The sequence below is a fragment of the Aquarana catesbeiana genome, linkage group LG01, assembly GCF_042186555.1.
Source record: "Aquarana catesbeiana isolate 2022-GZ linkage group LG01, ASM4218655v1, whole genome shotgun sequence".
NCBI lineage: Eukaryota > Metazoa > Chordata > Amphibia > Anura > Ranidae > Aquarana > Aquarana catesbeiana.
In genome coordinates this window covers 111,288,751-111,303,118 of record NC_133324.1, presented here as the reverse complement: position 1 = coordinate 111,303,118, position 14,368 = coordinate 111,288,751, and the positions used below count along the sequence as shown (strand labels likewise).

At 42.7% G+C, this 14,368-nt stretch overlaps 1 protein-coding gene across 3 annotated transcripts in view; it reads right to left on the bottom strand.

Annotated features, from left to right (window-relative positions):
• The window catches only part of GPBP1 (GC-rich promoter binding protein 1), a 66,190-nt gene extending 54,438 nt beyond the window's left edge, over positions 1–11,752 (bottom strand). For 2 of the 3 annotated variants that reach the window (XM_073623015.1, XM_073623030.1), the window contains exons 1-2: positions 11,552–11,752; positions 790–909 (exon numbers count right to left, since the gene is read on the bottom strand). In XM_073623015.1, coding sequence (XP_073479116.1) covers positions 790–852 — 63 coding nt within the window. In that variant the 5' untranslated portion in view covers positions 853–909; positions 11,552–11,752. Of the gene's footprint in view, positions 1–789; positions 910–11,197; positions 11,525–11,551 lie in introns of those variants that run through there. The other variant, XM_073623022.1, reaches the window with a different exon arrangement.
• Positions 11,753–14,368: the final 2,616 nt, after the last annotated feature.

Here is a 14,368-nt window from a genome sequence, read left to right as displayed (position 1 = left end):
ACTCATTAAAATTAGAAGAAAAGAGGTTTAACCTTAAACTACGTAGAGGGTTCTTTACTGTAAGAGCGGCAAGGATGTGGAATTCCCTTCCACAGGCGGTGGTCTCAGCGGGGGGCATCGATAGCTTCAAGAAACTATTAGATAAGCACCTGAATGACCACAACATACAGGGATATACAATGTAATACTGACATATAATCACACACACATAGGTTGGACTTGTGTCTTTTTTCAACCTCACCTACTATGTAACTATGTAATGACACCCCCAAATCTGTTCGCAGATCACATATACAAACGGTGAAATGCTACAGGAATCGGATCGTAAAAGGTCCTGCACCATTTTGGTGCGAATGTGATGGGATTTCAGCCAGTTAGTAGAGCTGAATTTGCATTGCACAGAAATTGCATGCGATGTCTGGCATCGCCCTAGTGTGAACCCAGCCTTAATGTTGGGTGTCCTACGTGTGTGGATGCTGCTGCATTATGTAAAACTATTTGTTTCATTTCTTACATATTAGAATGGGGTGCTCTGAGATTGTTTAGAATTTTAAAGGGCGCCCTGACTGAAAAAAGGTTGAGAAACGGTTATAGACTGCTGATTAGTATTTCCCGACTGAGACCCTTGGTCTTTCCTCTGGTGAGTGCACCTTGTGTTTTCGTGGTTTCTACCGCATCATACAATGTACAGGCCTCTTCTGACAGTGTGCTGACATTACCAAATGTCTGCTTTAAAATACAAGACAAGAGGAAACTTACAACAGGTTACATGAAGAGAACGAGTTTTACCTTTGTGGAGGCTGGCGGTGGAGGGAAATTAAGCCAGGCTGGAGCAAAGTCATGCTGCGCCATTTAGGTCAAGTCACTCGGCTAAAGTGAAACAAGGCTCTAGCACCTCATTGCAAGTCCCTGTAAAATAAAGGCAGTGAGTGAATCAAACCATACCTGTCATCAGCTAATACAATACAGAATTAACCCCCTCCTCACTACTACATACCAACCATCCCCCAATTCTATCAAGACTCTTATCTGCCTTAACTCATGCTGCAGCCAGTGCAAAAATGTCATACGAAGATCTACCTTTCTGAAAGTGTATATTTGTATAATAAAAAAAATAAAAAGTGAACACTCTTCACCATTTCTGCACCCCAGTCCCCGCTGTTCTTACCCTGGGGCTTCCAGGATGGATCACAATGATTCTCTGTGCCAGAGCTCTGAAGCCCTACAGAAAAAAGGGGAGAAGCACAAGTATAGAGAGGACCGGGAGGGAAGGATTGGGTAGAGTATTCATTCAACTTTTTTGATAAGGTGAACTTACATTCTAATGTGTTACTAAACCCACGACAGTAAAATCAGTCTGTATATGCAGTAAAGCATGCTTGTTATACTCACTGTGGAACCTAAGGGGTTAATCCTCTGCGATGTGTAAAAAGGCTGTTTGATCATGTCTTCTCTGATCCCCCCCTTCTACTGTCACTAGAAGAACAGAGGCTAAGGGACAAGCTGCACATGCTCAGTTTGGTGTGTATTGCTAGAAATTTTTTTTTCTTGGGAGAGTGCATGTGATCAGCACGGGGCCAATCAGCACTGTCCAGACAGAGAGTCAGGGGTCCCGCAGCCTCATAGGACAGTCAGAGGAGAATGAAACAGTTTTCAGCGTCCTCAAGTGCCCCAGAACCCCTGGTTGGCACTGCCACCGTCTGTAACTGCAGGCCCCGGACCGGACCCTGTGGATTGGGGATCTGGTCCTTTGCTGCAGCGTTTGCCACTCTCCTCCATCCCGACGGGTTTCCCTTGAAAACCAGCGGCCCACAAACAAGATAGCTACTGAAGACTTCCGCCGGAAGACTCTAGACCAGAAAAGAAGTGGCTCCGATTTTCCCGGGCCTAAGGCGCATACCCCCCCCCCCCCAGCTAGACATTAGAGTGGCCAGGGTCGGGAGTTTCATGCCACCTAGCACAGAGGACTAGACAGCATAGCATATCAGCAATCTTGTACCCATCCTGTCTGACCGAGGAAACACAAAATACTGGAGGGACTCTGGACTCGCACCTGTATTTAAACTAATGTGGATTGTGTTTCCTATGCTAGGTGGGAGGAACCTTTCTCTCATTAAGCTGTCCTGGAAGATGACTGCAGAAAAAAGGTATTTAGCCGTTTATATTTAATAAAATAATTACATTTCCATGTTCTGTGTAATGTGGGAGAACAGATATAGTGAATGTAGGGTTCTGGGTTTAGTAACACTTTAAAGCATTTTTTTTACATACTCCAAAGAAGCTGAAAGGAGACCACAGGCTGTCAAAAGCATCAAGCCAACATTTTCATTGTTTGCACACTTGTTTCAGTTTGATCATTCAGAACAGGTCAGGAGGTAAGCAATGGCAGCCTCTATATACAGTGCATTCATACCGTATTCAGACCCCCTTTACTTTTTTCAAAGTTATGTTGCAGCCTTATAATACAGTTGTTTAAATTCATTTTTTTCTCATTAAAAAGGATAACAATCTTTCGCAACAGGTTACACCGCCTGTAGAGCTCAGAGACAGGATTATTGCAAGGCATAGATCTGGGGAAGGCTACAAAAAAAAAATAAAAAAATGTATACTGCCTTGAAGGTTCCCAAGAGCACAGCCCATAATTCTCAAATGAAAGAGTACTGATTAAGCCAAACTTCTTCCAAGGGTTGGTCGCCGCCCATGTGATCTTGGGAACCTTGAGGGTCCATTCACATGGGAGGTCCACCCGGTGGACTGTTTTGCTCAGCGGGGGATCGCTGCACTGATCCCCACTGAGCAGACAGATGACAGGTCCATCTCCGCTCACTGTGCAGAAATGGACCTGTCAGAGTCCAGATCTTTTCTATGGGGAGATCAGATGAAAACGGACAGACAGGCAGATGGAAAATAGGGTCACCACCCATCTGGATTTCACGGACAGGATCGGATTGCATAGCAGCAGGTGTCAGCGGACACGTCACCGCCACTCCATAGAGGTGAATGGAGCTTCCCGATCAGGTCTGCCTGAAAAACTGACAGGCGGACCAGTTTAGAAAGCCCGTGTGAAAGGGGCCTTAGTGTAGCCTTCCCTAGATCTGTGCCTTGCAATAATTCTGTCTCTGAGCTCTGCAGGCAGTTCCTTTGACCTCATGGCTTTTGCTCTGATACAGCATGCATTGTCAGCTGTGAGGACTTTTAGGCCTCTTGCACACTGGACGTTAAAATAACGTTATAAAAACGTCAGTAGCTTTGCAGTTAGTGTTTCAACATTTTTTGCAATAGCGTTTTTTTTTTTTTTTTCAATGGATCAAAAACGTTAAAAACCGCTGATGAGCCGTGTTTTTGAGCATTTGGCGTTAGAGCGTTTTTACAGCTGAAAACATCTGAAAAACTCCTCTCAGAACCCTCTAGATTCAGGGTTTTTTAAAGCCAAAAAACGTCCCAGCCAAAAACTGCTGATAACAGCCTATGTGTGCATGGACACATAGGATAACATGATGGAGAGTTTAATGACTGTACAAAAAAACGTCTGTAGCCAAAAACAGCTGCTGTAAAAACGTACAGTGTGCATGAGGCCTTACAGAAAAGTGTTTGCCTTTCCAAATCATGTCCAATCAATTTATTTACGACAGGTGGACTTCAATCAAGGTGTAAAAACATCTCAGCAATGAGCAAGAGAAATGGGAGGCACCCGATATAAATTTCAAGTGTTGTTGCAAACGGGTCTGAATACTTATGCCAATGTGATATTTCAGTTTTTATTTTTAATATATTTACAGGCATTTTTAAGTGTACTGAGTGTAGATTGAGAAAAAAAATGAATTTAAACAACTTGAATTCCAAGCCTTTTTTTGACACTTTTGTTTACTGTATTTATTGCTAGAAAATTAGTTAGAACCCCTAAACATTATATATTTTTTAAAAGCAAAGGCCCTAGAGAATAAAATGGTGGGTTTTGCATTTTTTATGTCACACGGTATTTGTGCAGCGTTTTTTCAAACGCAATTTAAAAAAAAAAAAAAAAAAAAAACACAATACATAAACCAATTGTTTGGTAAAATATAAAGTTACGCCGAGTAAATAGATACCAAACATGTCATGCTTTAAAATTGTGCACGCCCGTGCAACGGGGGACAAACTACGTAAATTTTACTATCCATAGGTGATACTTTAAAAGCCTTTACAGGTTTCCACTTTACATTTACATGATCATGATCTGACGCTCGCGCCGATACCCCACCTTTGCGCAGGAGCACTTAACATTTTTTTAATTTTTTTACACTGTTGCTTCAATTTTGTTTTTTGTTCATTTTTATTGCTGTCAATACAGCAGTGACAGCAATAGGCATGTGACAGGTACTCTTTATGGAGAGATCTGGGGTGTGTTTCAATGTCAGGTCATCGCTTCCGGGGTACCATAGCCAAGAGCCAAACAAAGCCGATCTTTGTTTGTCTCTCCGATTAGCAGTCAGAAGTCCCGGCTGGTCGATTGGGACTACCGAAGGGACAGGAAGTCCCAGTAAAGCCACAGAAAGCGGCGGGAGAGGGGCCGTCCCTTCCAGCTGCTTGTAAAAGCAATCCAGCAGCTAGTTAGCCCCCAAGATTGCTTTTACAAAAGAGACGACTGCAGGCATCATACCGTTATAACCACTTGAAGTGGGGCAACGTATGAGCACGTTCTTGGTCATCACGTGGTTAAACAAAATTTTAAGAAGTGAAGGGGGTCTGAATACTTTATGCATGCACTGTATTCTCAGTATAAAAGTGTCCATCCAATGCTGCCCTAATCTAGGGCTGAACAACCAAGAGAGCACCCATGCCAGACATTTCTGCCCGCAAAATGACCCCATGCTTATATTTCCTATTTTACATTAAAGAACCCAGCTTCTACATGTGAAAGAGCAATTTTCATTAATACAAAAGGACTTGTGCTAGAGAGAAGTCCATATCAGACAAGGAAGGCAAACTAAATGTGCTAGGATCACTGTATACTGGAAGAGTCAGTGAGTGGACCTAAACCACTAGATTGGAGGATCAAAAGACCATTAGATGGAGACAGATTGGACAGAATGTGATAGGGAGTATGCATTACATGCCTCTAGGTCCCAAGACATGGGGAAATATTAGGGATAGGCAAGCAGGTACATACATACACTCACATAAAATACTAGGGCACATAAAAGTGGGCACAGCATACAAGAGATCAGGTTGAAAACAATACTTCCCTACACTTTGGATGTGGGCACAGAGAAGCCTGTATTTTCCACTATACCCAATGAGAGGCAGAAGATAGGTGCAGCATGCTGATGAAGTACAACTACAGGCTACTTACTGTAGAACAGTCTAAACAAATCCAGTTACTATGTGATGCACAAAACTCGAAGTAATAAAAACAAAAACAAAAAACTTCCTTCACCTCCCCTGACTGAGCCAGATCTGCCTTCATTTGCGTCTCACTCGCTGCACTTCTCAGGCACTGCAGGGAACAATGGGAGGGTCTCAGCAATAGAGGCTGTGCTGTCACTCTAGAAAGCGTTGTATAAGGACTAGGTGATGACAGACAAGCTACACGCCTTAAATCAGCAGTAGCAATGCTGATAGCCATGTACCCCTGCAACATATCCTCATCCCACTGTATTACAAGCAGGTGCAGCATAGATGAAAATGGCAAGTCTGCTCTGAACTCAGGAGCAGTGCAGCATCATTGCCACCCCAATCACAGGAGACTGCATTAGGTGGACTTCACTGGCAGGATCAACAGGTATTGGTGGGACTCTGCAGGGGGGCCAAGAAAAAAAATATGTAAATGTATAAGCTGTAAAATAATATAAAAAAAAAATATATATATTATATATATATTATATATATATATATATATATATATATATATATATATATATATATATATATGAGAATATAAAAAGGAGGTGCACCGGATGGAAATTTTGTTGTTCAGGATGCACTTGGCTGAAGGTGACAGTTTTTAAAAAATGTAAAAGTAAAGTAGTTGCGTGCTATTATGCAGTGCCAAGAAAATGTAAATAAACACAACCAAAAATGCTGCTGCTGTCGCTAAAAGTGCTCCCACATAGAAAAACAGTAATTAAGATCTAAATGCGACAGCGCTGCATCAATGTATATCAAATCCACAATAAATAATACTGTGCAAAACGTATTGTGCTAAAGTAATGCTGGCCATACACTATACGAAAAATCGGCTGGAAATCGGTCATTTGGACCGTTCGTTCGTTTTTTCGGCCAGTTAATGGGCACAAAATCGATAATCGCTGGGACGTTTTTGAGCCGAAAAAACTAAGGACAAGGTTGGAAATTTTATGCCGAACAAACGATAAACTGAAAGGTTAATGTGTTTCCCGTCCGAACTGTCTGCACTAGGTATATGTAAAAAAAACGAACAAAAAAATTATTTATTTATGTCCACTGAACGATTTATCGGTCATTACATGATGGCACAATCGTTTGCGGTCACGGCCGAACGTTCGTTTTTCGAAAATGGGTTCGGCCGATTTTTCGTATAGTGTATGGCCAGCATAAGAGTCCAATAATAAAATGATGATTTCCTCTGTTATCATGCAGAGAGATGCAAAGTATTTCTTTAGTTCACACAAGCTCTATTGTGTATAGTGCTCCCGCCACAGCATGCAGTAGTCGCTCACCTCCTTGCAAGACCCTGAGAGGGTCAAACACACCTTGCACTATGTGCAATGCGCAATAATCCTTTCAGGAAAAACTCCACTGCTCCTTGATGATTTCTATTTAGAATGTCGAAAACCCAGATAATTTTGCAGAACTGATAGAAATTCCTTCCACTGTACTAGTTCCAACTTAGATCCAATTCGATCCACAGTGGCCATCGATAATTTCAACAGTACATGGAAAGAAAGAAAGTGCAGTATACTAGGGATTATAAAATTAACCTCTCCACCCCAGCTAGTATACAACTCACATTTATTTAAAAGGTTAAAAGCATATATGATAAATCATAAGATCTCACTCGTTTGTGATAAGAATCCACCTCTACTAGTTTCACCACCTCACACGTGGCTTCATCCGGAGGAATGACTCCAGATGAAGCCATGTGTGAAACTAGTAGTATTATCATCACTTTATTATTGGACTCTTACTTCACTGTATTATTTTATTGTGGATTTGATATACATTGATGTAGCACTGGCGCATTTCATTTTTAAAAAATACAATTATATATAAAAATATATATATATATATTATATTGAACTTTTAATTAATATAATGAATTTAAATAAATATATATTTTTTAGCTGCCATTATTGTCACCTTTAGCGCAACAAAATCTCTTTAAAATTCTATGTATGTCTTCACACTGGTCCAGTTGCGCTTCCATTGTGGTGTTAAAAATCTTGCTTGCTGCATTTTCGGTCCATTAAAAAAAAAAACACAACAAAAAACGCACCCACCACATTGAAGTGCATTGAAAACGCAGCAAGAAAGCATCAATAAAGTACCCATGTTATATTTTTGCTGTGGTTTTTGAGTCTCATGACCTATGAAAAACACACCATGGGGTTTATTTACTAAAGGAAAATCCACTTTGCACTGCAAGTACACTTGGAAGTGCAGTCGCTGTAGATCCGAGGGGGACATGTAAGGAAAGTAAAAAACAGCATTTTTGCTTGTACTTGTACAATAAAATCAGCAGAGCTTCCCCTCATTTCAGATCTTCCCCTCATATCTAAAGCGATTGCACTTCCAAGTGCACTTGTAGTGCAGCGTGGATTTGCCTTTAGTAAATCAACCCACATAAGCACAGTAAAATCGTGGCAAAATTGAGTGCGTTTTCAGCACCATTATCAGCCGCTGAAATTTTGGTGCATTGTTAAATATATATATTTTATTTCACATATAAGAGATACAGGTATGTGTAGTTTGATGTTCAAATCAAAAAGGCCAAAAAAAAATTTTTAAGAAAAAAGGAAAAGATTGAAAAAAAAAAAAAATGAACTCTATAATGTAAATCCCAGTGTAATATTTATTAGCAGAGTAGTGATATATATTACAGTTCTAGTTGGGAGAACATTAGGAATGATTCTATTCCTCCACCGCCAATTTTTCTAAGGGAGGAGACAGCAGGGTCCCTTATTTTACTACAAGCACCTTATATCATCTCTATGGAGAATAATCATTGGGATCTTTATGTAGAAGGATTTTTAATGTTTTTCTATGCATGTCTGAAATGCACTTTGTGTTACAATTTGTATGAACAAACTCTTTCAATCGGTGCAGAAAAAACACTCACCACTGTGGGGTAAATTTACAAAAAAAAAAAAAAAAAAGTAGAGGCTGTTCACTTATCAAAGAGAATATTAAAGATGGCAGAGAGATTGGCGTGTGCAGCCAGTCACAGTAGAACACAAGGGTTCATTTAGGCTAGGCTTCCACTATTGCATCCCCAAAGTCACGCAACTTGAAGCAATGCCTGTGTATTCTTGAGGTCTATGGACCTCAAGTCGCATCAAAGTGGGACCAAAGTAGTACAGGGACTACTTTGAAGTCACTGCATCTTGAATTAGCACAGATATGAACGGTACTCATTGGAAATCATGGGGTACGACTTGTTATGCGACTTTTCAGTCCCAAATCGCATGAAAAGTCACACTAGTGGAAACCTAGCCTTACTAAGCCAGGCCATACATAATACAATTTTCTTTAGATTTTTTTTTCCTTTGGATTTACCAAAACTATATAATATATGAGGTCAAACCTAAACACTTTCCAATTTGTATACAATTGGGCAGTCCCTTCTACTACATAGTTTAGGGCGGGTTCACACTGCTGCGATGTCAGACATCATATGTGATTCGTACCGCCACTGCTGTGAAAATCACCTACGATGCAAATTCAACCATATAGTCTGTATGGCTGGATTTGCATCGCATTCGGACCAAAATCCTGCATGACCCTTTTTTAGGTCCGCACCAGAATCGGATCGCATGGGTGTCCACACCAATGCGATCCAATTCCTGTCTGAATTGACAGTTCACACCCCGATCTGGGGGTGTTATTAACTTTCTATTGACACCCGCAGCAGTTCGCGTAGGGCAGTGTGAACCGCCTGCGGGTGACATGCGATTCGGGAACCTGTACTGGATTTGCAGGGGTTCTCGCAACGCACCAGTGTGAACCGGCTCTAAAAAGGTAAAGCTAAAGAAAATTGAACAAGAAAATTGTATAATGTAAGGCCAGTCTATAACTGGGAAGTGCAGAATCTGGTGCAGCTGTGAATGGTAGTCAGCTTCTAACTTCAGCTTGTTCAATAAAGCTTTAACAAAAAAAAACTGGAAGCCGATTGGTTTCTATACAGAGCTGCACCACATTTTGCACTCTCCAGTTTTGATAAAACAACCACAGAGAACCCATTACCCCTTTTGTTAATTAGGAGCAGCATCTGCACTATTTCTTATGTTTAGAAGAGTGGTGCAAACTTGTGTGTGCTACACTTTTTTTAATCCCCCTGCCTACAATCTATCCAATCCAACATCACAGGTCAATATTGGACTGTGTGTGGCTGACTATAGGACTACTAGTCCCCAGGCTTGGGAACAGGGAAGTGCACGAGTACAGGAGGATAGAATATGGAATGGTTATGACCCAATCGGAATTTTTTTTTTTTTTCTTGTCCCTTGTTTCTTGGTTTACCTTTACTTCCTGTCCCAGAGACAAACCTGAAAGTGAAAGTGTAAGGAAATCTCACAAAAATACCTCTGGGAAGCATAAAGTATGTCTATACCTCCCAGATAATTCCTCCTGTGACCAAATGAGAAATTAAGCGATAGGAAGTTGTCACTGGAACAGGAAGTGAGGGGGAAGTCTTCCAATGGGGACACCTGTTTCAATGACTGAAGCTGGCCATGCACAGATTTCTTTCATCAGTTTGCAGGATGAATGAAAGTTGAGCCGTGGGAGTCCCTTTTGGCACCATCCAACTCAACAAAAGTCCATTGCTCAACTGTCTTTTGTTGAAGGAGCCAGATGTAAAATGGTCAGCCGAACAATGACTTCAACCAATCAGATGCAAGCGCTGATTGAGTATTTTGACAGCCACCTGTAAGAATAACAGAAAAACAAAAAAAGAAATCTGTGCGTGTATGGACAGTTTTATTAATCAAAACAGGTGTCCCCAGGCAGATGTCCCCTCACTTCCTGTTCCAGTGACAACTGCCCATTACCTTTTGTCTGAGCGGTTACCCTGACATGTCCCCAGCAGGGACACAGACAGCGAACACCACCTGACAGGGGCTCTAATCCTTCTCTAGTCTATCCAAAACCTAAGTTTATTGTGTTTACATACAGATGAACCATATCGTGTGAGGCCTCGCTAAACCCTCCATGGGTGTTCTATGGAGTCTGGCAGACCCTCAGCACAGCCCGTGAGGTGGAACTAAAACAAAAACTTTTTTTATAGTTTTAGACAGAGTAGAGAGGGAGTAGAACCCCTGCCAGGTTTTATTGCCGCCTGTGTCCCCATTAGGGAGATTCACCCTCTCTATTTCTCCTGTTTTCCATTATAATTGAAAGAAAACTGCAAATTTTGAGTTGTCCCCACAACAGGATTGCTTTGCTTGCTTTGGAAGGATTCCCCCCCCCCCCCATCTGTGTCCCCTTGAGGAAATTTCCTTCTACTTCCTGTTTTGGCTTTGGGACAGGAAAAGAAATCTCCCCATCTGTGTCCCCTGGAGGAAATTTCCTTCTACTTCCTGTTTTGGCTTTGGGACAGGAAGGGAAATCGCCCCATCTGTGTCCCCTTGAGGAAGTTTCCTTTTACTTCCTGTTTTGGCTCTGGGGCAGGAAGTGAAGGGATATCTCCCTATTTGTATCTCATTGGGGAGACTTCCTGTTTGGCTATTAGCCAGGAAGTGAAGGAGAATCTCCACTATGGGGCACATGCCAAAAAAACCTGACAAACATTGCCTTGCTTTATCCAAAAAGAAAAAAATAAGTTTTCCCTTTAGTTCTACTATAAAATTGCACATCCAATCAGACAGCTTTGGAAAGAGAATGTTGCTGGTGCTCCCCATGTGACCGTAAGCCCCCATCTCCAGGTTCTCAGTGAGCAGCCAGGGGCCTCTAGGGGACACATGTGGCTGCCAGTCTCCCCCCTCAGTGTGCAATGAGGATAGGAAAAGTGAGTTGTACTCACACATTGCTCCAACTAGGAAGCTTATGGACTAGTGAGAAGGGGGGCTGCAGTCCCAGCTCACAGGGGGACACACTCTCCTCATCGGTGGACGCTCAAACGACCCGAAACACCACAAGACACATGCAGAAGATCCTTGCAGGCGCCTCTGCGGACTCCTAAATTCGGGGTCTTTCCAGGCGTAAAGGCCCCCTGGTCTTCCCCACAGAATTCAACGCAAAGGACCCAAACCTTTAGCTGCCCTTACAGGTGCCTGTTTTGGTTTGCACCACACAGTGGACTTCACATGACTAACGGGGCCTCAAAGAGTTTCAGGCAACCGAGCCGAAGCCTTCCGGCTCTTCCCGTCCAGTTCACCTGATTGTGCGCCGGCGGCGGCCACCCGATCACGAGCTGCGAGCAAAATCGTACTGCTTGGAGCCATCGGGCGGCGCCATTTGGGGGCGAAGAGGTTAAAATGCGTTCGGAGCCAGTCAATGAGGGGGCACCGGGACTTCCCACGGCGTGACGTCATGTAGTTCCGCAAACCAAACAACATGGCGTGGATGACGCGGCCTATCACATGACGGGGGCGGGGCTGGCTGTGCTGTTATGGATACTGATGGTTTACTATAGAAGCTTTCTGTGGGCGGTAATGAGATCACTATATAGACCCGGGGAGAGGTCATTCCATAGGATTATACTGTATGGGCCCAGCTGTCCTCCATGGTTACATATACAGCACACCTTTCATAGCTAATAAACATTAGACATCATTAAAGTCTACACTTTATTTTACTTTTTGGATAGAGTTATGCCGTGTACAGACGAGCGGACTTTGCGGCAGAAAAGGTCCGACGGAACGAATCTGTCGGACATTCCAATCGTGTGTGGGCTTCATCGAACCTTTATCTGAGGAAAAATCTGACGGGCCTAGAAATAGAACATGTTTCAAATCTTTCCGACGGACTCGATTACTATCGAAAAAAACGGTCGTCTGTGTGCTAGTCCAACGGACCGAAAATGATGCAAGGGCAGCCATTGGCTACTAGCTATCGAACTTCCTTTTCTAGTCCGGTCGTACGTCATTTCGTTAGAAACGATCGGACTGTGGTGGGATCATGTGTAGGCAAGTCCGTTTCGTCAGGACTCCATCGGAACTCCATTGAGAAGTCCTTCGGAGTTCAGTCCGACGGGAAGTCCGCTCGTGTGTACACGGCATAAGGAAACCCCTAGCAGGTCTCTTTTTAGTGGTTTTGTACCCTTGGAGAAATTTACCTCCATTTCCTGTCCTAAGGACAGGAACAGGAAGTGAGAGGAAATCTCGTCATGCTACCACACATAGGGGGTTATTTACGAAAGGCAAATCCACTTTGCACTACAAGTGCAAAATGCACTTGAAATTGCACTAAAAGTGCACTTGGAAGTGCAGTCACTGTAAATCTGAGGGGAAGATCTGAAATGAGTGGAAGCTCTGCTGATTTTATCATCCAATCATGTACAAGCTAAAATGCTGTTTTTTATTTTCCTTGCATGTCCCCCTCAGATCTACAGCGACTGCACTTTCAAGTGCACTTTCAGTGCAAAGTGGATTTGCCTTTAGTAAATAACCCCCATTGTTTTTACACGTGTCAGCTTAGGTCAGTCCATTCAATTCAATGAGCAACAAATGCGCCAAGTTTGGTGAGTTTTGTGCGTTATTTTCACCATGCATTTTTGGTGCGTGACAAAACTGGTGCTTACTAAGCGCATTTGGTCTGCATTGCAAGCGCAACGTGTGAGTTTTTCACACATTCCAATACAAGTGGTTTAGGAGGGCCCTGCTCATGAGAGCTTATAATCTACAATCGTCTAGAGTAGGGATGCACCGAATTTTTGGCTGCCAAAAATTGTGTTTTCAGCACATTGCCGAAAGAAAAAAAATTGCAGATAATGGCGCTGAAGATTGCACATGCGCAGCAGCCGGTGGGCGCACCGACGTGTGACGTCACTCGTGTGGACGGTGTGCACGTTCCTCGTGGTTAAGACTCTGGACTCGTGAGCATGTTCCCTGCGGTTGAGACGCTGGAGTTGGGGTGACTTTCCCCGCGGACATTCCTCGTGGGTTGAGACGCAGTTGGGACTCCAGAGACGGGAGCATACAGGGCTGCATTGGAGAGCGGGCACCGTCCCTCCTGGATGGCTACTATTACTACTATTAGCCGGTGAGCATTGCCGCTTTCCTCAACTGACAATCCAACTAGTACTATAAATAAAAAACATTGATTGCATGCTATTTAGAAAGAGAAATTGAGTTGTATGTAGTGTATAGTTAGTTCTACTAATTCTACTACTACTAAACTAACAGGCCAGGTAATGCATGTTTAAACTGCTATTTAGAAAGAAAGAGATAATATATCAGTATGTTATACTACACTGATAAGTGCATACATTTTTTAAACATGACAGTATGGAATATACTACTGAATATCTAAAACTAATAGCATGCAATCAATCAATATATTCTTTGGTACAAGATGTACTGCAGTGCAGACATACAGTATCTCACAAAAGTAAGTACACACCTCACATTTTTGTAACTATTTTATTCTATCTTTTTATGTGACAACACTGAAGAAATGGAACTTTGCTACAATGTAAAGTAGTGAGTGTACAGCTTGTGTAACAGTGTAAATTTGCTGTCCCTTCAAAATAACTCAACACGCAGCCATTAATGTCTAAACCGCTGGCAACAAAAGTGAGTACACCCCTAAGTGAAAATGTAAAAATTGGGCCCAAAGTGTCAATATTTTTTGTGGCCACCATTATTTTCCAGCACTGCCTTAACCCTCTTGGCCATGGAGTTCACCAGAGCTTCACAGGTTGCCACTGGAGTCCTCGTCCACTCCTCCATGATGACATCACAGATCTGGTGGATGTTAGAGACCTTGTGCTCCTCCACCTTCTGTTTGAAGATGCCCCACAGATGCTCAATAGGGTTTAAGTCTGGAGACATGCTTGGCCAGTCCATCACCTTTATCCTCAGCTTCTTTAGCAAGGCAGTGGTCATCTTGGAGGTGTGTTTGGGGTCGTTATCATGTTGGAATACTGCCCTGCAGCCCAGTCTTCGAAGGGAGGGGATCATGCTCTGCTTCAGTATGTCATAGTACATGTTGACATTTATGGTTCCCTCAATGAACTGTAGCTCTCCATTGC